The 26,480-nt window shown below is 43.9% G+C and overlaps 2 protein-coding genes across 3 annotated transcripts in view; one reads left to right on the top strand and one right to left on the bottom strand.

Annotated features, from left to right (window-relative positions):
• Positions 1 to 1,074: 1,074 nt before the first annotated feature.
• On the bottom strand, positions 1,075 to 7,113 carry shox2 (shox homeobox 2; the record flags this gene model as incomplete). The annotated part of the gene is made up of 5 exons (XM_080006473.1): positions 1,075 to 1,368; positions 2,142 to 2,230; positions 2,918 to 2,975; positions 5,340 to 5,548; positions 6,861 to 7,113. The coding sequence occupies 5 exons, from the start codon at positions 7,111 to 7,113 to the stop codon at positions 1,075 to 1,077; spliced, it is 903 nt and encodes a 300-aa protein (XP_079862599.1).
• A 2,903-nt stretch (positions 7,114 to 10,016) lies between these two features.
• The window catches only part of rsrc1 (arginine/serine-rich coiled-coil 1), a 128,440-nt gene continuing 111,976 nt past the window's right edge, over positions 10,017 to 26,480 (top strand). The window contains exons 1-3 of one of the 2 annotated variants that reach the window (XM_080007219.1): positions 10,017 to 10,140; positions 11,079 to 11,310; positions 14,146 to 14,262. In XM_080007219.1, the coding sequence (XP_079863345.1) occupies positions 11,108 to 11,310; positions 14,146 to 14,262 (320 nt within the window). In that variant the 5' untranslated portion in view covers positions 10,017 to 10,140; positions 11,079 to 11,107. Of the gene's footprint in view, positions 10,141 to 10,717; positions 10,777 to 11,078; positions 11,311 to 14,145; positions 14,263 to 26,480 lie in introns of those variants that run through there. The other variant, XM_080007220.1, reaches the window with a different exon arrangement.

Below are 26,480 nucleotides of genomic sequence, written 5' to 3'. Positions count from 1 at the left end.
CTTCTCCTATAATGGGGTTTCACTGTATTCGTGCGTAACCAGTCATTTATCTCAAACAAGATCCAAAAAACCCCATCAAAACAGGTCTAACTTTCCAGTGACAATTGCCGTTCTAGTTGTCTTTGAATCAACTTTGGAAAAAAAAAAGCCTAAATTTGTAAAGATCCATATTCTCAAATTGAAATTGAGAAATGAAGATGCACGTTTTAACTTGAGAAAACCTTGCTATAGTATAGGTTTCAGTTAAAGCCTTTTTTTTTTTTCAAGTTGATCCAGTGACTAGTACAGATACAGAGATATGGTGTGATGGGGGTTGGGGGGCAGAGAGATGGAACTGCATGGCTCAAATTACATTGTTATTGTTATTATTATTAATATCCGTGAGGGAAAGAAAGTCATGCAAACACTGCCAGGGCATTTTAAAATTCAGGAAAATAAAATAAACGGGGGAGGTGGGGTGGGTGGGGGGGGGGGTCTTATTGTCGAATGATCTCCGTTCTGTCCTTTATTTTTCTCCAGAGAAAATGGTTTGAAATATAAGGAGGCCCGCCTCTATATAGTTTCAAAAGTAACTCATATTATTTTACTAAAACAGAAAGCAAGTGCTGAACGGTTCGCCTTGTTTGACAAAGCACCGAACGTCCCAGCAGCGTCCTCTTCCACCTCGCGTGGTCCCTCGAGTCCCCGGGGTGCGTGGGAAAACTCACAACTCGCGTCATTTGGCTTCCAAAAAAACTCACTCGTGGATCGTGTCAGTCTTTTTTTTTTTTCCATCTTTGTCTCTTTTCGTTATCTCATAAATAGCCTATATTTCTTTAGTTATACACGTCGGTCCTTCATTTTGGAAAGAAAAAAAGCCATAAATATCGTCCTTGATTTCTCACTTTGAAAGCGTAAGGGTTTTTTGTTGTTTTTTTCTGACTCCGTCAACGGCCGTGACGCGTTGTTGTTTTTTTTGTTTTCGTTGTTGTTTTTTGTTTTTTTTTTCTTTCTTTTTTTTCTTTTTTCCAAAAGCCTTGTCGTCGTGACGTCACAGCCCGGAGAGCGCGGACGTGCGCTTTTTTTTTTTTGACGTCACAGTCCCAGCGCGGCCGTGTGCTTTTTGGCCTTGAGTCTCAGGTCCGCGATGCTCGAGTTCTTGTTGGTGTTCTTGGCCGCGGCCGCCGCCGCCACGACGGACGCGGCGGAGGCGGACTCCGCCGCCAGCGTCGCCAGGGGCAACCCGAAGGGCGGCGCCGGGAACATCATGTAGGGCGCATGCGCGGCCAGGTGCGAGTGCAGGTGGTGGTGCGCGTGGGCCACGGCGCTGTCCAGCTGCAGTTGCGCCTGCACCTGAAAGGAGAAGGGCGGCACGTTGCAATGACTATCCTACAGGACGCACGGGTGGGAGAGAGGGGGGGAGAACACGCGTTAAAATGTCATCCTCATCAAACCTGATGTTCAACCTGTTCAACTGCTTTCAGGGGCCTGGCACAGTTCGGCAAAGCAAAGGCGCGTCAGCTGAGCTCGCACAAAGGGGGGAACATGGGAGGAGAGCATGCAAAAACCGCCCTCATATTCTTAAACGGTCTTCTATTTACAGCACAAAACAAAATACAGTTGAGCTCATACATTTCTAGTTTCATTATATAAAAGCACACTGCTTCCGGCATAGTCACCCCTACGGGTATTTCTGAAATGAATGTAACCACACTCCATTTCTATAACCTTCAGACGCATTCAAAGGGCCGGTCTGCGTTCACACGAGGGCCACGTTTGGCCCGTGGGCCGCCAGTCGAACGGGCCCGATTCAAAAGAGCGAGGTGATTCCACGTTGACCGGATTTAAATGTGTTTATTGAGAACGTTTAGAAAAGCATGTAACGTGAGCTTCTGGGCTCCAAGACGCGAGGCTCCGAGATGCGATCGCTTGCTCGTAGAATAAACAACTCGAGAGAGGATTTTCCAATTAGGTTTACAATCTCATGCTATGTTGGCACTGATGCACCGACTGGGGTTATGAGAGTTTGGTTACCCCCCCCCCCCCCCCCCACACTCCCTCCCTCCCTCCCTCCCACACACACCGGGGCAGCTTTCTCTCCCCCATAAGACTTGGACCGCGCCTGTGCCAGGACAGCGCGCACACGCTTCAAAGTGACTCGCCTGTTGGAATGGCATCCGCAGTGCTCCCACGTTGACGTACGGAGCTACGCGACAAGCTTCAAACTGGTTCGCTGCTCCAATCAGAACTCCTTGGGAGAGATGGAAAGAGAGGGAAAGAAAACATCCAGGCGGGTGTTCATCATCCGTGTGACACGCACCACTAATGCTGACGTCATTGCACATGGAGCGCATGCACTGTGAGTTTTAGTGAATGGTTTTACTTAATGGTTTTTGTGAAAATGTTCGTCTGGGAAAAAAACAACAACAATGTGTGTTTCAGCTTTATGCACAATTTCAGTTTGTAACTGTGCAGGGGTATTAAAGCTTACACTGTGTGACATAATTAAATATTATATATATATATATATAGATAGATAGATAGATAGATAGATAGATAGATAGATAGATAGATAGATAGATAGATAGATAGATAGATAGATAGATAGATAGATAGATAGATAGATAGATAGATAGATAGATGTAGATTGGGAGCAGAGGGTAGAATAGAATAGATTTGGGTTTAATATAATAAATTAGTAAAAATAGAATTGATGAATTTGAAAAGAATTTAATAGTAGAATTGAAAATACTCTGTATATTGGAATAGAATATATATAGATACGGATATAGATTGTGATAGAATGTAATATGTCATAATGAAAAATATATAGATTGGGATGGAAATTAATGAATTACAGTATAAAAGATATAGATTGGAATAGAATAGAATAGAATAGAATAGAATAGAATGCATGGGCCCATAGGCTGAGGCCTACCTTTATGTAATTGGTTTTCCTGCTTTCTGCATTTGGCTCTTCTATTCTGGAACCAGACCTGCAGGGACAGACATTCATCAGAGAGCTGCTGATTGGCAGCTGCTTGTGAGGGCATGTGTAATTCCCCTCAAAGTGACAACAACCGCAGAGAGAAAAAAAAAACAACCCATATCCCAGAGGAGCCCTGGGATATTAATGGCGCTTCTTAACCCCAGATTTTAATACGTTTAGCTTACAACGAGGGGGCAAAGGGAGAGACAGAAGGAGAAGGACACTCCGCGGGAAAATAAACCCTGCTTGTAAAATTTGGGAGAAAGACAGAAAGATGGGGGGCCCGGGGGGGGGGGGGGGCGACCAAAAAGGTGATTCTATTCCTATCAGAGGAATAAAAACACCCCGTGTTGGAAACGCGCACTAATAAATAACCTTGTCAGCGCAAGTTTCATCTTTCTATAGATTAGTGTCCCAGAAGAGCAGGATGGACTCTCAGATATCGATGCTATTACGGCTTTTGGACTTCAGAGCAAGACGATCTGAGAGGACACCCACCCCCCTCCACACACACACACACACACACACACACACACACACATACACACACACACACGCACACACCGCGCTCATTAAATGGCCGCTGAAATTAATTACCCTTATCTGCAAGAAAATCTATGTGAGCGACCGGTTTAAATGTTTCCAGTTGTGTTTAATCACCGGCAGAACAGGCGCTCGCACACAAAAAAAAAAATCTTTGTTTTCAAATAATTCTTCCGTGTTTTATTGTTGGTGCCGGTGCTTGACAAGCTTCAGCCTTTTCCTTTTTTCTTTTTTTCATTTTTTGATTTTTTTTTTTTTTTTTTTTTATCACAACATACTTGGAATAGTCCCTGCTGCAAAGCTGCGGGTTGTTCATGTTCCCGTAAATCCTCGATTGAAATTGATATATGGATTTTTTTATTATTATTTTTTTTGCTCTCCTGTCAATTAACACCGGACGGTGGCCCGGGATAGCGCCCGTGCACGTGCGCCCTACGTTGAGAAGATATTGGATTGATAAGAGCTTTCGAATGTGATGGTTACCTTAGAGGGGGGGGGGGGTGCCTTTTGTTTTTTATTTTCTGGTAACTATAAAACATAGCCTGTGTATGTGTTTCTGAAAATGAGAGAGAGCGAGAGGGAGAAAGAGAGAGAGAGAGGGGGGGGGCGAGAGAGAGAGAGAGAGAGAGGGGGAGAGAGAGAGGGGGGAGAGAGGGAGAGAGAGAGAGAGAGAGAGAGAGAGAAGCAGATCTCGATTTGCGTAGAAAATAATACATAATTTATGTTAATCCTCGAGCTGCGCTCCTTGCTTTTGACACAATACGCCTTGGTAAGATTCCAGTTCACGCCGGGAGACCCCAGCAAAAGCACTGGTTTAACATCTTTTTTTTTTTTCTTTTTTTTTCCAAAAGGGAGGGAAATCTTTTAGTCCCGTTGTACATATCTATCTATCTATATATATATATATTATTCAGATAAATTCAGCAAATAGCATTGTGTTCAGCGGTTCCCTGCATGGGCTGCGACACAACACAAGGGATAACGGACCCTGAAATAAGATATTGTGGAGTTTGATAAATCAGATATTTCTGTGTTGAATTGTCCCTTCTCCCATTACACTAGAGATGGAGCCCCCCTCTCTCTCTCAGACGGCTTATTGGGTTTCGGTGCAGATGGTCTTTGCCGATGAAAAAGAAGAGCAGGCCTTGGTAACACAGGGGCCTACTAATGAAGAGTAGGCAAATATTGCTGGCTTACTTGGTTTCATGTTTTTAAAAAAGAAAGATAAAGTAGATTGTTGATGTCATTAATTAACAAAGTATCCGCTGTGGTCCTACAAAATAATAATAATAATAATAATAATAATAATAATAATAATAATAATAATAAAAACGTTTTGCTGCATGGCAAACTCTATTTTGTGGTTGTAACCTTAAGTTTTTTTTTTTTTTTTTAATAACATCTTTAACGTGGCCACATTATTTTGGCTTGAATCACACGCACAAGCGCGCGCGCACACACACACACACACACACACACACACACACACACACGTTCCACAGGGACACGCGCACACAGGCATCCGCATACCCATTAGAGCACAGCGTTTCTTCATAAAATTTAACCTGTACTCGTTCTAGGTTGAGGGCTTTTTACACACAGAATGAATTAACGTAATAAAAAATAAATAAATTACATTTTGTCATCAAAATTTCAAATAGATATTTGTTCTATGGGAAATAATAATAATAATAATAATAATAGTAATAATAATAATAACAATAACAATAATAATTATAATAATAATTATAATAATAATAATGTATTTTAAATTGATATATTTTTCAAATTCAAGTGAATTGTTATTTTTTTTTAATATTCTTATGACCTGCACTCGAGCCTCGGACAGTCCCAGTCTCTGGCTCAGCTCCTCCCGCATGAAGGCGTCCGGGTAGTGCGTCTCGTCGAAGAGCCGCTCCAGCTCGTTCAGCTGCTCCAGCGTAAAGTTAGTCCGACTTCTCCTCTGTTTGATTTTAGTCTGTGCCTCGTCCTCCAAGGGCTTCGAGTCCTCTTTCCTCTCTTTCATATCCGTGTTACCTGCAGATGCGGAGGAAGAGGGGCACGGCGTTCGTCATCGCTCATTTCTTAATTAACGGGGACGTTGAAAGACGAACGAGGCCTATAGGCTGGAAACCAGAACAACAACAAAACAAAACAAAACAAAAAACAAAACAAAAAACAAACCGAGAAGAAATGGCTTTCCACCGCGGTTGACCCGGGAGAGAGAGGGGCAACAAACACGTGGACGCTCCCGAGCATCACGGAGCTATCAAACCTCGGATGTTTTGTAGAGCTACATAAAGCTCTTTAATTATTAACTGCTTATAAATATGCATCGCCCTGCCTGCTATGCGATGCCTCATGCGCGCCTCTTCTCGCGGTTCCGTTTGTTTTTTGTTTTGTTTTGTTTTTTTCAAGCACACCATCCATTTACGAGGAGTTTGCATCTTGAACATGCCATCCCAATTGATACACCGATAACATCTTTTATTTTATCGGTGTTTGCAATGTGCGCGAATAAGCCTCGCTGGGTTGGTATCTAATTCATATTGCAGTCGTGCATTTGTGACGGGGAAATTTATTGTTGTTGTTATTAAAATTATCATACACAAAAGCAAAGTGTGCTGAAATAAAACAACTCGTTTCAAGTCACAAAGGCTACGCGTTATAATGCTTTAGATGTTCTTGGATCAGGAAATGCTTGTTTTGCTCTTGTTTAGATTTTCAAAAAGCTATCGTTACTGAGGAACCCCAAGAAGAAAGGAAAACAACTCAGTTGCCCAATTAAATTGTTAGTACCAGTGGATTTTCATCCCAGGCTACACCAGCTACATCTCTGGCTGCTTAATATTCTTTTTTACGTCAAAAGACATGTATTTCATATTTGTCTCATTGATTTTTCTAAAGCACATAATACGCCTGCCCCCCCCCCCCCCCCGAAATATTATACTTTTAAAATGATGAGTGTCAACAATTATAAACAAAATATAAACAAATATGTAGTCATTTAGGGCCTACCACACACTGTGAAGTAAATTGTCTTTTTTTTTTTTTAAACGATCAATACATTAAATCCCGACGCGCCTATATCTTTTATTTAACTTTATTTAACTTTTAATCGAAACGATATTTCTGGCAGTCAAATTAAATACAGGCCTGTTTTTATTTTTTATTATTATTTTTTTTTAAGCATATCAACCAGTTGCTGACCCGCGGGACGTACCCCCCCTTAAATCCCCCAAACTACGAGGTGAAACACGTCGTTTTTTTAGTTTTTTTTTTGTTTGGTTTGTTTGTTTGTTTTGGTTTTTTTTGTTCGTTTTTTTTTTTTTTTTTTTTTTTTTTTTACCTTCCATGAGTTTGGGGCTCCCCGCGTCCCTCGTCCTCTCCGGCGGCGCAAGCGCGTCCGCCTCCCGGCCCGGGGAGCGGGCGGGCCCCCTGGCCGCGCCGGCGCCCGCCTCCTCGCGGCTCGGCTCCGCCAGCGCCGGGTCCCGGCCGCGCGCCGCTCCCGTCTCCAGCACCTCCCTGTACGTGATCACCTCCTTCTTCTCCTTCACCTTGTGGTCGAACGACTTGGACACGAAGGCGGTGAGCTCTTCCATCACGGCTCTCCTCCAGCTGGAATAGAAACACTTCTCCCGTCTCCCTCTCTCTCTCTCTCTCTCTCTCTCTCCCTCTCCCTCTCTCCCTCTCTCTCTCTCTCTCTCTCGCCCCTTCGCTCTTGCGCTCGGCTCCGCGGCAGCTTAAGACATCAATGGTCGCCGGTCGCCCGAGTCGCCCCGCGTTTAGTTTTTGTCTCGCACAGGTGGAAGAAAAGGAGGAGAGAGAGAGAGAGAGAGAGAGAGAGAGAGAGAGGGAGGAGGAGGAGGAGGAGAAGGAGGAGGAGGAGGAGGGAGGGGGGGGAAAAAAAAAAAAGCAACCCCTGCACCTCGGTGTGATATCTTATCCAATTCCTCTCGGTGGCGGGGTTTGAACCTGCTGCTCATCCGCTATTGAAGTCACAGTATTTATACTTTGCAACGCCTGCCCCTTGATCCGTGCAAATTACCTCCCCTCAGGACGCCGGGACGAGCCCCCTTCCCCGGGAGAGAGAGAGAGAGAGAGAGAGAGAGAGAGAGAGAGAGAGAGAGAGAGCGAGGGAGGGAGGGAGGGAGAGAGGGACTGCACGGGAGGAGGAGGGGGGGGGGGACGGGGGAGACGGGGGAGACACGGCGGCGGCCCTCCGCGTTTCACCTCACCCGGACGGGGGTTGCTATTGGTCATTAATCCGAGATTGACAAGAAGGACTAATTAATTTAATTAAGCGCTGATTCGTTTGCTATTGTCCCGAGTTAGTTTTTTAAACACCGGGGAGATGATCCCCCCCCCCCCTCCCCCCTCCTCCTCCTCCTCTCTCCCTCTCTCTCTCTCTCTCTCTCCCCCCCCTCTCTCGCTCTCTGCAGGTGGGTGTGGCCAAAAAAAAAAAAGAAGAAGAAGAAGAAGAAGAAGAAGAAGAAGAAGAAGAAGATGAAGAAGATGAAGCCCCGAAAACGACAGGCTCGCGAGGAGTGAGACACGCGCGCGAGGAGCTCGCCCCGCCGTCCGTGTGATCCGGAGGAGCGAGAGACGGAGCGAGAGACGGAGCGAGAGACCGCAGCGGCAGGGGATGGCCGCGGCGGCCGGACGGACGGACGGACGGACGGGGAGGTGAAGAGCGGAGCGGCCGCCCGGGGGGGGGGGAGCTGAGGGTTCCGCTGTGCCGGTCCAAAACCGGAGCTGGAGGGGCCGAAGTGGAAGCAACAGACTATAATGCACAATGTTCTATACGTGCATCAACGCTCCTGCAAATGGTGTATCGGTGGGAATAATATCACATCACACGCAAACTTTGAAAAAGGACATTAATAGGAATTGTATTTGACCATGACTTTGGCCGTTTGCATTATTATTATTATTATAATTATAATTATTATAATAATAATAATAATAATAATTATTATTATTATTATTATTATTATTATTATTATTATTATTGTCTAATAATACTGATAATGATACTGATAACGATTATAATAATAATGCTCATAATGATAATAATGATTACAATAATTATAATAATAATTATAATAATTATAAATAAATACAACAACAATTCCAGTAAAACACATATTCACCTCAAAATCAATTAAAACCGGATTTACAATGTCGCTCGAATGAAAGTTTGCATACCCTCGTAATCAAAATGATCCCGTGTTTTGAAAAGATTAAATGTTGGTTTATTTTTCTAATCAGCAATCGTGTATTTTAAATTGTAGTCATTAGTTTGAGTTATGCTTAGTATTAATTCTCAGCGGACGTCTTTTTTTAGGCCATTAGGATGTTAAATTGCGGCTAAACGTTTAATTATAATGCCTCATGCGATGCGTTGCCATTGGGCTCACTAATTAACGTTTTCAACTTGCTTTCCCACTGAAATTATTCGCTCTTTGAAAAATAAATAAACAACGGTTGAGCTGCGGTGAAGGTGGGATAGCGGAATGCCACAGGGACAGAGGCAACATATAGACAAACACGAAACAGGATACAGCCGGATTCTGAAATTGCCGGCATGAATTTGATGTAAAAAAAAAAAAAAAAAAAAAAGCATGTTTATTGATAATCTATATTAAGCCTTATTTCCACACAGAGGCTCCAACAATCGGGCTGATTAAATATTAATAATGTTTAAGCTCTTGAACCTTAGGCATTAATTACTAGTATTTCTGCTGCCTCTAAAAGCAGGATGCAAACTCTGTTTGCGGGGAGAAATCCAGTGTGTTCGAGGAAATCACTCATTCCTCTGGACATTATTGATTTCCCGTTAAATTTTAAATGCCTACACGCACATAAGTGACCCATTTCTCTCCCCCCATTCCTCTATATCCTTTCTTCCTCTCTTTCTTTCTTTCTTTCTTCCTTTCCTTCTAAACTGCACCTTCACCCAGTGTCGCGTCCTACGCCTGACACGCTACAGGTACGCTAAGTGATTACGCCGACAACGTGGACGCGCATGCGCAAGGTGCCAACACAATTAGAGCGACGACGTTCCGACGGGATAACGGTCACCCCGGCGCCCTGGGACCACTCTGACACGCGCCAAACCTACATTTTTACCAAAAAGAAAATGACATATTCAATGTAAGTCCGGCGATGTCCCCACTGTCAGATACAACTGGAAATATAGGCGGCAAAAAACGACTCCTAATTATTTTCCAAAACACTGCTTGTAGACCATGTGTTTTGGAGTCGCTCACCCGCTCTTAAATTCTACCGCCCACACGTCTCCAAGACCCGAAGACGGGAATACAATAATAATAGCCCGACACTTGGAGAAGTGAAGCTTTCGTAAACTAGTGAGAGCGTTACTTCGTCCCCCGACCCGCCGGACACCGTCGGTCCCCGGTGGAAACGGAATCTCTCGTCCCCGGCGAAAGAGTAAACTCAGCTCTAGGGCTGTGGCAGCGGCAGCGCCGATGCCGTTCGAAGTCACCCGGGTGCTCTGTGCTCGGCTCCCCACGCCTGGGCTCGATCGACGCGCTCGGCAGCGACTACTCCAGTCTCCTGAGCGGTGCGTGGCGGTGGTGTCAGTGTGTGCCGGCAACGTTTCAAAGGTGTGTAGCGGGATTTTCTTCAGGGTAGCCTGTGAGGAGTACGTTTTTGCGTATTTATCTACATATTATTTGGTATATATATATTTTTTAAACACAGAGGAAAACGCCAGCGCAATTGAGCTTTATTAATGCTGTTCGCAGAGGTTAGCATAGTTAGCTTGCTAGCATACAAAGCGGAGATTGTTTACGTGCAACTTTCTGTTGCCTGGCAACATAGGCTTATACGTTTGCTGCAGTTTGACATTTTGTGTCAGTAACAGACGAAGCCACAGTTATGTCGACAAGGCAACACGTCATTGTATACATGCCTCGTATCCAACACTGTTGTGCATCGATCAGCTCCAGTGAGCTACAGTTCCTTCTTACTCATAGTAATCGAAACCCATTACACACTTGCTTTCTTTATGCCAGTGGTGGAAAGTAACGAAGCACAAGTACGTTGTTACTGTAGTTAAATACATTTTCAAATACCTGTCCTTACTTAAGTGTATTCAGTTTCTGAGAATGGACTTTTAGTCAACTACATTTGAAAACAAATATCTCATTATGTTTTCTCTAAAGAATATCCTATCGGAAAACATATAGGAAGTTATCTGGATCTGCCAAGTTCTTTACATACATTTAGGGCATTTAAAAGTAAGTACATTACTTTATAAATATATATGTTATAGATATACTTTTACTGAAGTATAAATGTATAAGTGGTGTTTTCATTTTTATTAGAGTATTTAGAAGGTCTGAGTATTTCTTACACCATTGCTTTAAGCTATATCTAATTGGCCCACATGTTCAAATAAGAGATTTCTTCACAGTTGTTGTGCTATTATGTTGCTAAAGGACGTCATCCTCCAATTTACATCTCTGGTTTCATCAATATGCAGACTATTACATGTACTATGTATTACATTTGTAGCGTTCTCTCTGTGCGTGTCTCTAAGGCTGTCCTCTGAGACGAGGTGTGAGCATCATGGGTCGGCACTCCTCTGACAGTGAGAATGAGAGCCGAAGCAGGAAAAAGAAGAAACAGCGTCGCCGATCATCTTCCTCTTCCTCCTCCTCCTCCTCCTCTTCCTCTGGGAGCAGGGTGGCTGGTGGTCGCAGTCGGCGGTCCAGTCGTCGAAGTCGCTCTCGCTCCAAAGATCGAGACAGGGACAGGGAAAGAGACAGAAGGTGAGGCTAGTGCAGATATTTTCTTCCAAGGTGAAGTTCCGGTATTACCAGTATTGCATCTGGTAAGAATGTTACCCTTAAACTGGAGGAGTGACTTGGACTGAGACTTGGTGTCTTGGATGCAGTTCTAGGGTCAACCTCTTTTTAGGGTTGCAAGTAAATGGTCATCACATGCACTTAGCTATTGCATGCGCTAGACATCTTTCATCAATCCATGGAATAAAATTATATTATTTCTCTGTGTAAATGCACAAGGCCAATAAATGTTACTGTACTTCTGACAGTCCATTTCGATTAAATGGAAAAGCATGCGGTCACTGCTTCCAAAGGGATTTTGACACTCACTCATTGCATAAAAGGGGATTGTCGCCTGGGGATTTCTAACTATATAGTATTTTCTTTATCTTCAGATATGTCATAAAATTATTCTCGAATCACTCATTATTAATGTGGATACTATGACTAAGCAGGTAGATGCATTGGTTAGTACAGAAAACAGTCCAGAAAGCTGCATTCCTTTACTGTAATGCAGCCTTGGAGACAACATTTAAAATAGGCTTATGCAGAATTCGCCAAACCTTCAGATGCATGAACCTGTAGACGCTTATACCAGGTTTGCAAGCTTCCTCTGCAGTTTATGAACCTTTTCCAGTGAATTGGCTGAATATTGGGCCCTCCCTCAACTCTGGATGGAGTGAGTCTTACTCACTCAATCCATTCATCCACCCACCCATGACTGCTACCGTGGCTATGTGTGTTTGCTGTTCAGGCAAGGCCAGATGATGGTAATTATTTATGAGTCGTGGTCAAGGTCCATTACCACTGATGGGAAGTCATTGCCTGTCTGCGGGGTGGGGCAGAGTGGGTCCTGTAAACCCTGTCACCATAGCCCTTCATCAATTATCTCTGCATTTTGATCAATTAACCAAGGCCTTGGGTGTGTCTGTTATAGTCTTGATTGCTTGATAGGAGCCCCCACACTCTTTGCCCCATCTACAGTGAATCTTAACAGCAACACAATTAGATTTCTTAGGTGGAAAAATACAGAACAGAAACAAATTCCCTCTAGGTATTAAGGTTTCTAGCTTTTGGCTCATGACCTTGGGACCACATAATCAGTCCCTCTTTGAATGTATGTGTGTGTGTGTGTGTGTGTGTGTGTGTGTGTGTGTGTGTGTGTGTGTGTGTGTGTGTGTGTGTGTGTGTGTGGGCGCGGGCGCGCGTGTGGGCGCGCGTGCGCGCGAGGAAGAGAGATTGACTGTTTGAGTGATTGGGAGAGACAGAGTTGTAAAGAGAGTACACTGCACGTAATGTGATCTCTGTTGTATTCAGTTAGATGGCTTTCATGACTGTATGCACAAATCTTCAGTTCTCATGCATTGGGCCTTTTTATGAACCTGTGTGTCATCTTGAGTTGTCGTCACACATTTGTGTGTGTGTGTGTGTGCGTGTGCGTGTGTGTGTGTGTGTGTGTGTGTGTGTGTGTGTGTGTGTGTGTGTGTGTGTGTTTAGATGTGCACTAATACCTTTAAAAACATCTAACCGTGTTCTCTATGTGTTGTGTGGAGTACTAGCCTGGCAGTTGTTTCATGGGCCCTGCTCATGGGATCCAGCCTTTAGAATACTAATGGATCTTCCCTCTCTCCTCTAAGTGTTACAAAGCTGTTTTGATAGTTCATCCTGTTATTTGTACTGCTTTTCTTTTTCTTCCCTACTCCCGTCTCTTGTGGAGCTCCCGGCGGACCAAGCCAGCATTATTTTCTGTGCCAAACAGATTTGGATATTTTGGGAAACAAAAGAAGAGATTTTTATTTATTTTTTTCAAACAAAGAATGTCTCTATAACTGTTTCGTAGGAAGCAGACGTAGTTTCCCGCAAATTGCTCCTGCTCCATGTTGTCAATTGTAGCGTGGTGTGAATGCTGTTTCCAGAATTGACGCGCCGCACCCTGGCGTAGCCACATAAAAGGCCGTGGCAGCAGCAAAGGGCCCCTGTGGGGGAACCATGATGCAGTATGCAAACTCTGCATGACTCTGCGGCTCTCAGACCTCAAACAGGCCTGTTCAGTGAAAGAATCGCTGGTTAAACGGCTGTTGGCATGGCTGCCTGCAGCCTCGGATGTAGACCAAGCAAAGCGAGTTGTTTTACAGCTGTCACTGGTGCAGGAGATGGGACGAGGGCAACATTTAGGCTATCATCATAATCCCTGTTATGTTACAGATGATCAGTCTTGATAACGATTTTACATAATTCTTTGTCTCGCTTTCAGATACTATGACTATTGACTGTTGACAATTACCATGACAAATTTGGATCAATGTGTCAATACTGCAGATGTGTTCAATCAATATTTTCAGTATGGCATTTATTGTCACCATGCTACCCTGTATACTTATTGTAGATTATCTGTGAAAATTAAGTCAAGCACAAGCACTGGACGACACACATTGTGAGCATTGTGTTCAGTTACAGACCCAGTCATTTATACTTTTTACACGACAAAAAGTGTTTTTAATTCCTTGTATTTTGTGTATTATTTTTACTGTTGCTTGAATGTTCTCACCTTTTACACTTGGCACTCTGTCGCTGTCTCTTTGCTGTGGCAATGAGTCACATTCCCCACAGGGAGGATTAAAGTGCTGTTCAGTCCAATTTTAGGATGTTGATGTTAATTGTTGGTTGATAATTTGATCGAGTGATGATTAATCCTGGGGTCTTAACTACTCAGAAGTATCAGTTTTATACAATTGTCATCTTAACTAATCGCTCTTTGTGTGTGTGTGTGTGTGTGTGTGTGTGTGTGTGTGTGTGTGTGTGTGTGTGTGTGTCTGTCAGGCGCAGGAGACGATCCAGCAGCAGTTCGTCCCGCGGTTCGACTCACAGAAGGCGGAGTCGCAGCACAGAGAGGGGGCGGGGCCACCGCTCCCACAGGTCCCGCAGCCGTGACCGCAGGTAACTTATTCATTAGTAAGAACTATGGCTGTTTATTAGCAGGCTTTTCAATATATATGACGACACAGGGGTCATGATTTGACATTTTACAATACTATTACTATGGTGATATTTTGCATCCGTTTTTCTGGACCTTACTAATCCAAACTTGCTGATCAAACAAACCCGATTTTTTTTCCCCCTGTTCCCATCAAAGATATTTGTTGGTTACTAGGCAATGGAGGCTGCAAAGTGGAAAATAATATGCCTCTTGTCTGAGGTCAAATACGCATTGAAAGCTTTGTGGTTCCCCGATAATACGACTGACAGGACTGTTATGCACATAAGCAAAAGTATGAGAAAAAGTAGGATTTGATGTCACATGTAAGTAAATCATGTAGGATAATAATTTGTTTTAAAATCATAATCAATAAATCACTTGATTGATATAGGAACAGTCTTTTCACATGTATATTAATTCATGTTTGAGCCGACAGAATGTTTCAAATGGAGTTCAACTGTATGTTGAATTTTGTTACGCACACCGGGATCGGTAGTAACTTTGGTTCCATTGATGATCAGTAGATGCAATATACTATAACACATTATAGTGTGTAGTGAGTTGAACACAAAGACAAAGAACTACGGTTGTGTATTTCCACTGTAAATATAATATTTAATGATTTTTGAGAATCAAACCAGTATTAGTAAACAAAAAATTGTGACTCTCAAGTGTATCGTTATTTTCCATCTGCCACTAAAAATAACTTTTAATACATTTAAAGGTTAAAATAATTCATTTGAATTAAAATTGTTTTAGTCCACATTCTCCTTTCAAACATGAATATCGTGCTTTTACCTGTCCTCATATTGTCAACCAATGCATTTAAAAGATTTTTCATTATAATTTTTAAAAGTTCCATGGCTTCAATATGGCCTTGATGGTCAGTGTTCAGCTCGGCAATTATTAATATTCTACCATTCTGAACTAGAACAACCTATCAAGGCATGTACGAAAATATTTGCTTATTTAATATTATATTTAATATTTATTATTTGCTCACTGGTATTACCCCCCTTTACACACAACAGTTTTATTGCATAAATTGCATTTTTCAAACTGTCTGTCACGCTTGCACAGAGCGTAAACAAATCAAACATAACTGCCTCGTGCAACAATATAAAGGTGCCGGCTGAGAACATTTTTTACACAAGGCAATTTGGAAATGCCTACGACGTGTTAGAATGAAAACTTTGGCTGAACGTGGTCCTCTTACAAAGAGGAAAAAGCTGCAATACCCTCTGCCATGGTTTTATTGAAGAAAAATTGTTGGAAAAAGTACAGATTACCTGCTGCACCTGTGTTTTTGTATACTCTGTGCAGAGATTTGTATGGGATATTTTTACAGAGATTGCCTGCCTTTAGTTGATGTTGGACAGGGGGATATTTAGGGCAAAAACTGTGATTGTGGTGTTTATAAAAACACTGTGACCAAGCACTTTCATAGAGACGATTAAACTTTGAAACAGCATAAACACCGTTGGGTATTTTTACCTCGGAATATTATGAAACCGTTAACCGTCCCATCCAAAAGCAATTAAAACAGACATGCTTTGTTAAATTATGAATGATATTTGTAAAGTGGAGAATTTATAATTTTTTTTAAGCGGGCCGCTTATTCATGCTCGATTGGTGTTTATGCACCTGCATTCCACCCCGGCTACCAACACACGCAGACACACACACACGCACGCACACAAATACACATTCACAAGCACGCACACAGACACTCAGCAGCCAGTGTATTACTTTCAGGGAATATAATGGGGGGCTCTCTGTGTGGTGGTCCATGTCATTAACATTGCTAATCTGGTGCTAATGAACCAGTAAACTGTGCTGGTTTTTAAATCCCTCTCACACACACACAGACACACACACACACACACACACACACACACACACACACACACACACACACACACACACTCACAACTGCAGAAAAAGGTTGTCGTAATATATTCACAAGCCAGGCCTCCTGTTTACTTGTGTATGGCCGGGGGGAAAGCAAAGATAATTTTAATCACAAAGGACAGTGTGATTTAATATCTTCATTAAAAGGCAAGTTGGAGTGAAGGGATGATGCAAAGTGTTTGACAGGAGCGGTTGAATGCTACTTCAAGGATTACGCTTGGCTGTTGTAACTTACTTGTTGAGACCTGCGTCTAAGGCGTTTATATTTTATTTATTTATTTATTTGTTTTTCAGAGAGGTTTTCGGTCAAGCGGTTTTCACTCCAGTCGTCAATCGCAGGTGATGGCAATAAAAACAGCCGCCGCAAGCAGCATTGCCAGTGTGGTGCAAGATGAAAGGTGGAGAGGATTTGGGAGATTTGGACTCGGTGATATTAGTGTTTACCGACGCAGCGCTGTGATTAGGAGGGCTGCGTTGTGTAATCGGCTTAGCGCCGAGCGTGGAGCAGGTGGGCGGCGGAGGGGGAGACGGGGCAGGGGGTTGTTCTGAGGTGGGGGGTATCGATGAAGGCGGCTGTGCGGAAGCACACGTACGACACGTCTATTGACGCCTCGAGAGCATTAGCCGTAATTAGCGGGACAATTTATCGCAGAGCTCCGAGCTGTCCCGGGCGTTCTGCCGTTTATTTTACCTGTAATGCAGCCAAAATGTTGTGTTTGTTTGTTGGTTTCAGTCTAAACGGTTCATTAGAATAGAGTCATAAAGGTGATTGTGATATTACAACTTCCCAGAGGTGCATGGGCTTGAGCTTGTGCAGCATGGGATGAGGCAAAAATATCAAATATCACACATAGTTTTGGACGAATACCTCGACATTGATAATTTGACATGGCTATTGGTGCTTCCATAGCAAGCAAGTAGAGATGTTGATTAGAAGTAGAACAGTCTATGAAGTTCAGAAAATGACATCACTTAACTGAAATGCAGCCTTAAAGACATTTAACTATATTGCCATTTTAGTTTGACCCAAATCCCAAGCGAATCATACCCTCATATCACAATATCGCTATTATATTGATGTATCGGCCAGCCTCATCATCTGTGTGTACTTTGTATGTACATGTGCCCTGACCGGCATCACTCAGCTGACTGTGTGTGGGAATGTGAGATGGCGGGGAGTGTGTGTTTTTGGGTGTGTATTTGTGTCGGGATGAGGCTGCCAGGACTGGCTGAGAGGCTAGCTGATGGATCAGAGGAGGATTGAGTGGACAGGACCTCATGATTGATACCCGGACACGATATGATGCCTTCTGCCCCCTCCACCTCCCACCTCCTACACCTGCTCCCCCGCCCCCACCCGGCACCGCATCGAGAATACCGAGCAGACGTATAGTGGGGGCCGAAGATGACAAAAAAGTCGAATCGGAGAGAGAGAAAGTCGAGGCGAGGTTAGGAGAGTATGGTGCGAAGGGCAGAGAGAGAGAGAGAGAGAGAGAGAGAGAAGAGAGAGAGAGAGAGAGAGAGAGAGAGAGAGAGAGAGAGAGAGAGAGAGAGAGAGAGAGAGAGAGAGAGAGAGAGAGAGAGAGAGAGAGAGAGAAAAATGGATGAGCTTCGCTGAGGGATATTATTCAGAAGAATTGAGAATAATAATGTCTGCGTCGGAATATTGCGGGGGGAAGATTAGGACTGTAGTTGGACCGCTCCGGCTTGAAGAAGGGAATATTATTGCCCCCTTTTTTTTCCCCCCCAATCTCTTATGTATTAATAAAAAAAAAAAAAAAACATACATGAAATAAGAATAATGCTTTATCTTGTGTTTACTATTAATCGGTTCCTCCTTTTTCGGCGCTCATCGTCTTTTTTTCCTGCTCGTTCAATCAGGGGAGAGCCAGGTCCCCCAGCGGCAGCCAATCTTACCCTGAAATGTAGAACAGACAAGAGGAGCAGATTACCTATTTGCCATTAATGTTTATTCTCTTTGATGTGAGCAGGCAGATCAGGCCGTGTGTGTGTGTGTGTGTGTGTGTGTGTGTGTGTGTGTGTGTGTGTGTGTGTGTGTGTGTGTGTGTGTGTGTGTGTGTGTGTGTGTGTGTGTGTGTGTGTGTGTGTGTGTGTGTGTGTGTGTGTGCGCGCGCAGCGCACACGTTTGTGAGGATTGCTGCCCGTACCTGCGTTTTATAAAAGAAAAAAAAAAAAAGAAACGCAAGCAGGCACGTGTGAGCTTGATTGAGCGTAGGCATGTGTGTGCATATTACCATGCATGCGTGTTGGTGGGGGATGTCGTACCCCGGTCCACCGAGGGAGAACGGAGTCGTGCACGGTGGCACGGTGGCACGGAGCGATCTGACGCGAACCCGGCCCGACAAAGGGCGACACGGCTCCTCATCAGAGACCAGATCACAGGACACGAGGGGTTTCGGCGGAGCTCCACGGAGCCGCGTCCATCCGGGCTCGGGTAGCAGACTAGACCACCGCGGCACGGATTAAAAAGGCGTGCGGATCAGTCAGTCATTCTGCCAGTCACCCACTCAGCCAGGCAGGTCTGAAAGGCACCAAGGCGCGTTAAATGTGACTAATCACCACCAAAACCCAACAAAAAACCCAGGGCATTAAACCCTGAAGGCGCTCGTGTATAGCTCTACATACCTTATATGGCCAATAATATTCCACTGGATACACACACACACACACACACACACACACACACACACACACACACACACACACACACACACACATAAATGCCTACATTTCTCATTAATTTTTCAGTACTGTGTTGTGTTAGCAGGGCAAAGTGCTAGCGTCAGGTTTTAGCCCGGTTAATAGCGGAGCAGATCCCAGTTCACGGAGCTGTCACAGCCATCACAAGAGGGAGACTTGCAGTTATCCAGCAGCTCCTCAGAGGAGAGGCGGACAGCCGGCGAAACACAGCACTCAAGATCGTCCTGACATTCAGCCGATGGATGAGGGGTAAAATTAAGGCTGGGCTGGATTTGGGTGAATTTTTTTTTTTTTTTTTTTTTTTTTTTTTTTTCTTCGGGGGGGGGGGGTGCTTTGGTGATAATTTTGGTGCTTCACCTATTAGAAAATTTAATAAATGAATATTAACCTATATATTCAAATTAAATAAATAATTAAAAATTGCCATGTAATCTGAAAATATCTTTATTCAATTTTGTTTTGTTTTATATTCTGAAAGCATGAAGTAAAATTCCTTGGATTAATTAATTGTGGGCCAGATCTAACAATATATTATTTACACGTGCTTGTGGGCCTGATCTAACTGTTTATTTTATGCCATGTGGGTTTTGGTTGTTAAATTATGGATTTTTAATTAAATATTTTAATTTAAATAATATTTTTTTCTTTTGTTTTGTTTTTTTAATTAACAGTTACCAACCTACAATGCAATTAAATCAAAACAGTCGCATAGCATTTATTTCATTTTTCTTTGTTGCTGGGTCTGACCTGCTTTCAAGCGCGAAGCTGCTCCTTGAACTGAGTCTCCGGTAGGTCCAGCTTGAACCAGGGAAAACACCGGCCTCCCCTGGGCTGAACTTTATAGTTTCACAACACCAGAGGCTCGCGGCTCCGTACACCAGGAAGCCCGGGAAGCCCGCTCAGACGCTCCGGACCAGCGCTAAGTGTGTACTTGTTTGCCAGCGTGTCAGAGTGCGCGTGTGTGTGCGCACGCTCGCTGCGCGCGCGTCCACCCTTTTGCGTATGAAGTGTATATGTGTGAGTGATGGCCTGGTATTTATTTCATGCAGCAATTCCTCCCCTGTACGAGATGAGGTGTCATACATCTGCTTGATGGCTTTTCCTGCCACGCGTGGCCGCAGAGCGCATGCAAGGTCACCTGGGCTGTTTGGATGGGTGAGGGGGGTGAGGACCTCCACCCGGGGAAGCAAGGCGGGAGGTCACAAAATTGGGGGGGGGGGGGCAGAAAAACAGAGAGGGGGACGTTCAGGGGGTTTAGAGACGAGGTAGGATGAGGAGAATCAGGTAAAGGGATATTATGATGTGGTCAGTGGGATGCAGTCGCTCCCTCAGCCGTCCGTCGCACCTGGAATAGCAATTCCCCTCTCGGATGACTGTGTGGGAAGTTCCTGTGTGTTTTGTGTCGGACATTGACATGTTCATATGGTTTAGAGTGTGTGTGTGTGTGCGCGTACGTGTGTGTGTGTGTGTGTGTGTGTGTGTGTGCGTGTGTGTGATGTGGCAGGTGGATTGGGGTGTTAGTGCATTCATGTGGGAAATGGCTCTGACTGTTTGTGTGTGTTTGTGCGTGTGTGTGTGTGTGTGTGTGTGTGTGTGTGTGTGTGCGTGCAGGACATGACAAGTGAAATCTGATTTCCTCAGCAAACAGCTGAGATCCTGCAGTTATTAGGAGAACCGTGCAGCATGAACAGCGGCGTTGAAGGATGTGAAATACGATGAGGAACAGTGTGGGAAAGAGTCCCAAAACGAATCGTGAGCGTGTAATATGTGGACGTCAAGCTTTAAAGGCTTCATTATTGGTTATTATCACCTTGTGTGTTTGTCTGTTGCCCCGCGTATTCCCCCCACGCCCCCCCTTCCCCTCCACACACTCGTCCTTCTTTCTCCCTTCATTTTGTTTTTCTCTCGCCTTCAGCAGAATGACATTCAGCCCCTTCTCTCCTTCTGCCCCTATTATGGCGCTCGCAAAGTGTTGATTTAAGCTGAAGGATGACCTGGTTTGGTTGAGCTGCGTCTTCTCTACTCCATAAAAATCAACATGCTTCCAGTCGAAAGATCTAAACATGTTTGTTGCGGTTGAGTTTTTTTTTTGTTTTTTTGTTGTTTTTTTTTCTCTGCCCTCCCCTCCTCGGTCTCTCTCTCTCTCTCTCTCTCTCTCTCTCTCTCTCTCTCTCTCTCTCCCTCTCCCTCTCCCTTGCTCTCGTTCACTCTTCCTCCCATTGTTGTCTTTTTTATTTATCCACTATAAAGGCCAGTCAAGCTCCGCTCGGCTTTGTTGTCAGAAACCTTTATTTACCAAAGGGAGGAGTAAGTGACTGACACAGACAGCCTCTTTCATCCCCGCCTCGCCGCGAGCAGTGCTCCCCTCCACTGCCAGAGGAAACCCCCCCTCCCCCCTCACGCTGCCAAACACTCCTCACCGCTCCACCCCGTCCAACCCCCCCAGGCTCACACCTCGGCAGCCCCCTCTCCTGGGTAGCAACCCCACTGTAGTCGGCTGAAAAAGACACATACACACACCGCACATAAAAAAAAATAAAAAAATAAAAAAGAAGAAGAAAAAAAATCCACCTTGCAAAAGGGTAAACACAACTCCCGCTCATATGTACGTGATCAAATGAGCGAGGTAGCCCGACGGTCCCAAACAAAGACCGAAAGTTTAACTTCAAAGCGTCGCCCCTTTTCCCTTTACGTCCATCTGTTTCACCGCGAGAAGTGACAACCCCGGATCCGTCACGTTGTGGAGCAGCCTGGGTTGCAGGGGGCATCCTCCGTGGCAGCGCACAGAGAGAAGACTCAGCCAGGAGTAATGTATGCACCGGTCCGACAAAAACAACAACCGGCCGACCCGTTGGTCAGTCTAATTGTGAGGCGGGTTTCCGGAAGGAGCCGTCGTACGCGGTCAGGACATGATACGCCATGTCGTTGTTCTTTTTGTTTTTTTTGAGAATTTGGGTCATTGAAAAAAAAAAAAGAAAACGGAATAAAAACCTGGCAATAATTGCGATATATTTCATAAAACTAATTTCGCTGCAAAAACCCAGAGGGACGTACGGTCGAACTCGCCGGTCACAGTTCTACCCTGTTGTTCTGTAAATAAGGCCGGTGTAATGGCGGTGACCTAAAACACACGACCAAACCCTTGTTGTATCCCCTCCATCGCCGCAGAAAACCCCCAATCCGTCTGGCCAGGCCGAGTGAACGATAGAAAGGGATGCTTTTAGCCCTGGCATTGGAAAATGAATTCCAAATGAACCTGCCTCTCTCTTTTTCTCCTTCCTACTTTTTTCCTCCATCTCTTTCTCTCTGTCTACCATTTAGGCTTCTTGAAGTTCTTCCAAATTAGGTTTTAAATGCCAATTAGGAGGTTGAATGTAGTAAAATAAAAGCAAATGCAGGCAGAATGGCCTCACCTTCTGGCTGGTTAGGCTTCAGAGAGAACTGCGCCGGACCTTTGGCTCCCAGCGAGCCTTTGAGAGAAATATCCTGCCTAATGAACACATTAATTAGAACCATAACTATTTATAAGATGATAATTAGAAACGAAGGGAGGTAAACTGGGCTTTTCCTGCAATTAATGGAGGATTAATTACAGGAGCTAATGAAGTGGATTTTTAAAACGCACGGAGGTGAAGTACAGAGATGTGCAGTCCGCTTTGTGATCAGTGGCATAATTATTTTCTCCGGCGTCAAAGTGTTTGAGGCCCCGGTCCTTGCCGACTCGGGCCGGCTAATAAGCATCATTGCATCGTTATATATGCACTTAAAAAGACTTGCCACCGAAATGACTGTCTAATTATTTCTAATTGGCAGGCCCTGTGTGTTGTCATTGAGCTGTTTGGAGCCGCAGCGGAGCCCTGGGTCTAATGACGCTCTGGGCAGAGAGGGAGCAGAGACAGAGAGGGAGGGATGGAGGGAGGGAGGGAGGGAGGGGGGCAAACGATGGAGTAGGGGATTGGAGAAGGGGGGGGAGCTGCGCATAGCTGTTTTGCCTGTGGCCCCCTCCATGCTCTGGCCCAGCAGGGCAGCGGGACTCAGAACCATGCCCCGTCCACCTAGAGGTCACCCAGACAAGTAGCTCGACAGCAAAGTTTTATTACAGGGCTGCTTTTAATCCCCCCCCCCCCCCCCCTGTCCCATTCCTTTAATTAACAGCTTTTGCTCTAAATTTATGCACAGATAAACGCCACCGTCTGTCCTTGTTTCTTTTTCTTTCGGCAGACAAGAACAGACACACACACACACACAGGCACATATGCACACACATAGGGCCGTGTTTATGTTTAACTGTGATACTTTGGCCAGGTTTTGCTCCTGTCCATCGAGCCCCACGGGAGTATGGCTGGTGTATGGACGAGCCTCAGTCGGCCTGTTTACCCTGGACTGCATTTTAGCGCTGGCTCCAACCATATGGATGGCACTATTCCCTCCTTATTGATTTCTTATAGAACTAAAATGTTTCATTTTATTTTATATATATTTTTTTTACTTCTGGATCTTTGGACAGGATCTTTGGATTTGATTTTGATACCAAGGGTTGCGATTCAATTCAATGTTGATTCAATTAGATTTTAATGAGCTAGCCGACGACATTTTATTCAAAATGAGAATTTCTGCCATCTTTCAGTATGCCATCTTATAAATTATTCAGTGAAAATGTACTTCATGGAACAATTTAAGTAATACAGATATTAAATAGTTTTATTATAAATTTGTTTGTGGGTATGGTGGCATTCAATTTAAGCAGGAAAGGATTAGACAATTTTCAAAATCGTTAATATAATAATTTATAATTGTTCCTAAAATTCAAACCGTAGAATTGTTATATAATTAATTTATATATCGGAGTATTTTTTAATTTATTGTGCTATTGTTTTTGCTGTGCGTTTTTTTCTCTGTGTCCTCTGCGTTCTCGGGCTGAAAGTATCTGACAGAAGACAACTGCAGTAAACACAGACATGGTTGAGGTCTCGGTAGAACAGGAATGTTTCAGACGTCTTCAGGTTTGATCACATCGATCTACATCTGGAGCAGAAATTTGTGAAAAAATGTCGCAATTTCAGGAGCGGGCCGCTTTGTGACATTATCATCATCCGAAGTAATATGAGTTCAAGCTTCGTCTTTTGGCACTCATTCCCCTCCAGCCATTTGCGAGTATGACATCTAGACAGAAAGCTTGAGCAGGGGCTGCGTTTAAGGGATACTTGGAAAACTGTAACTCGTGCTGCCTTTTACAAAACCCAGGAAACTGGGTTTGGAATCCTTCCACAGAGACACCGTGAGGCAGAACTATGTGGACTACAGATAGGAAAAAGTAATTACACGCAACAAGTGTATCTCCTTGTATTAGTAATTCTGCGTGTCACCCGGACTCCCACGTCACCGCGTCATTACGTCAGCCGATGCTGCTTTCAATGGAAACTCAGAGAATTGTAACTTGCTTTAGTAGTAATGCTGATGTAAAGACGGGTGACAGCACGATTTGTAGTTGGTGGCGATACGAAGTGATGGTGTGTTTTACGGGAATTGGTAAAACTGTAATTCGTATCTTACAAGGCAAGGCTGGAACCTATGTATCGCTGCCTGCAGCTATATTCATTATTTATTTATTTATGTATGTATTTTTTTATTTTTTTATTTATTTATTTATTATTATTATTATTTTTTTTGTTAATATTATATATATTTTTTTCATTATTTTTATTGTTATTATTATTATTATTTGGATATGTTTCTTTAACACATCCCAATGCAGACATTGCCCATATGCTGTTAATAATGTATTTATAATTCATGCTTTTTGTCTTGTTTTACTTTTCAAAGTACATCCCTTGATTTAGATTATGTCGGATTTGTGTGCGTGCGTGTGTGCGTGCGTGTGTGCGTGCGTGAGTGCGTGCGTGTGCACGCTCACCTCGCTAAGCGGAGCCATGTGCGCTGTCCCGTCAGAAAGCCTCTGTCGTTTCTGCTCTCTCCCTGAACAACTTGAGAGCAAATTGTCAGCTAATGGAATCTTTGACTGCTCGTGTCTATCCAGCTCAGACAAGTGAGGGAACACACACACGCACACACACTCGCACGCACGCACGCACGCACACACGCACACACACAAAAACATGTGGTTTCGCTCACAACTAATATTTTAATTGTGAAAAAAGAGAACAATGAGAAAGAAGCGGTGGGAAGAGAAGGGAAACCTGGATCATGTGTGTCTTGACTGAAGCCGTGGCAGCCGTTTTGAAAGTAATGAAACACTTTCTCAGTGAGTGTGAGGTTTTTTTTTTTTTTTTTTTTTTTTTTTTTTTTTTTTTTTTTTTTTTTTTTTTTTTTTCATGAGAGATTTGTATCCTTTTTTCACTTTTTTGGATTTTTGGCAGAGGTTAAGACTTGAGGATGAAGGAGAGGGTGAGAAAGGAAGGAAGGAAGGATGGAAGGAAGGGTGGGAGGGAGGGAGGGAGAGAGGGAGGGAGAGAGAGAGAGACTTGGTAGTGGATGGATAAGCTCAGAATCTGTGGCAAACTGTCCTGTGATTGGCTGAACAAAGAGCTGAATACTTCTGTGGCCGGCCAAACGGGGAAGTCGGTGCTGGTACGCTAAAATGGAAATCAAAGTGGGGGGGGGGGACAAAACTAGAAGATGCCAATGGTCGCGTCCTGATCGTAGATGGTCTAAATTGAGTCACCTTCATTTTTTAACGCGGTCCATGTTCAGCTCCGTTTTTAAATGTGGTACCACTGTAGTCACTGTTACTTCTGGCGTCACTTCAAATCCGCCTCCAATTGGAATTATACAAAGCAATTAAATCCCATAAAACCGTATCAAGACGACCCTTGTAAAAGGACCATATGACAATATACAGTGGTACCCTGACTTACGACTGTAATTCGTTCCATAATAACGGTCGTATGTTATGAAATCATCAAGGGTGAAAATAAACAAAATACACAGCACAAACACAGTAAATATGAAAAAAATATGGATAAGCCACGGACTACGTGCACACACCATGTAGGTTGCCCGCTGACTGACTGCTGACTGACTGCTGACTGGCCGCCAACACGCCAACTGCAAATTTCCACGCTCGTATTTGGAGCAGTCGGTTGCAAGTCGCTACAAATTTTTGCGACTATCACTGCTCGTATCTTGGATTAGTCGTAAGTAGATGCAGTTGTAAGTCGAGGTACCACTGTATAACAAAATTCAATCTGTTAAGGGCGGCGAGGTTGTCTCAGGCATACCGTTTTTTTTTAAATTTTTTATGTATTTCTGCTTTTATGTCGTGGTCTTTTTTTACTGCATGGAATAGGTTTTCAACAGTTTGCATGCATCGAAGTCCTGCCAGGATTTGGTGTATGTGCCTCTGTGATTTGGTGCCCACTGTTTTTATAAAATAGAATCTGACCCTCACCAACTCTCCTTTTCTGTATCCCAGCGCTGTTGTACGCTGGCAAGAAAAAAACAAAAACAAAAAAAACCAACTAAAAAGCTATTGACGAACCAGGCCAAATTCACCAGATTTAAAATGTGCGGTACGAGTAAACGACGT

This window comes from Zeus faber, assembly GCF_960531495.2.
Source record: "Zeus faber genome assembly, chromosome: 9".
Taxonomy (NCBI): Eukaryota; Metazoa; Chordata; class Actinopteri; order Zeiformes; family Zeidae; genus Zeus; species Zeus faber.
Note: the sequence above shows the minus strand (reverse complement) of the source record. Positions and strands in the feature narration are given on the sequence as shown.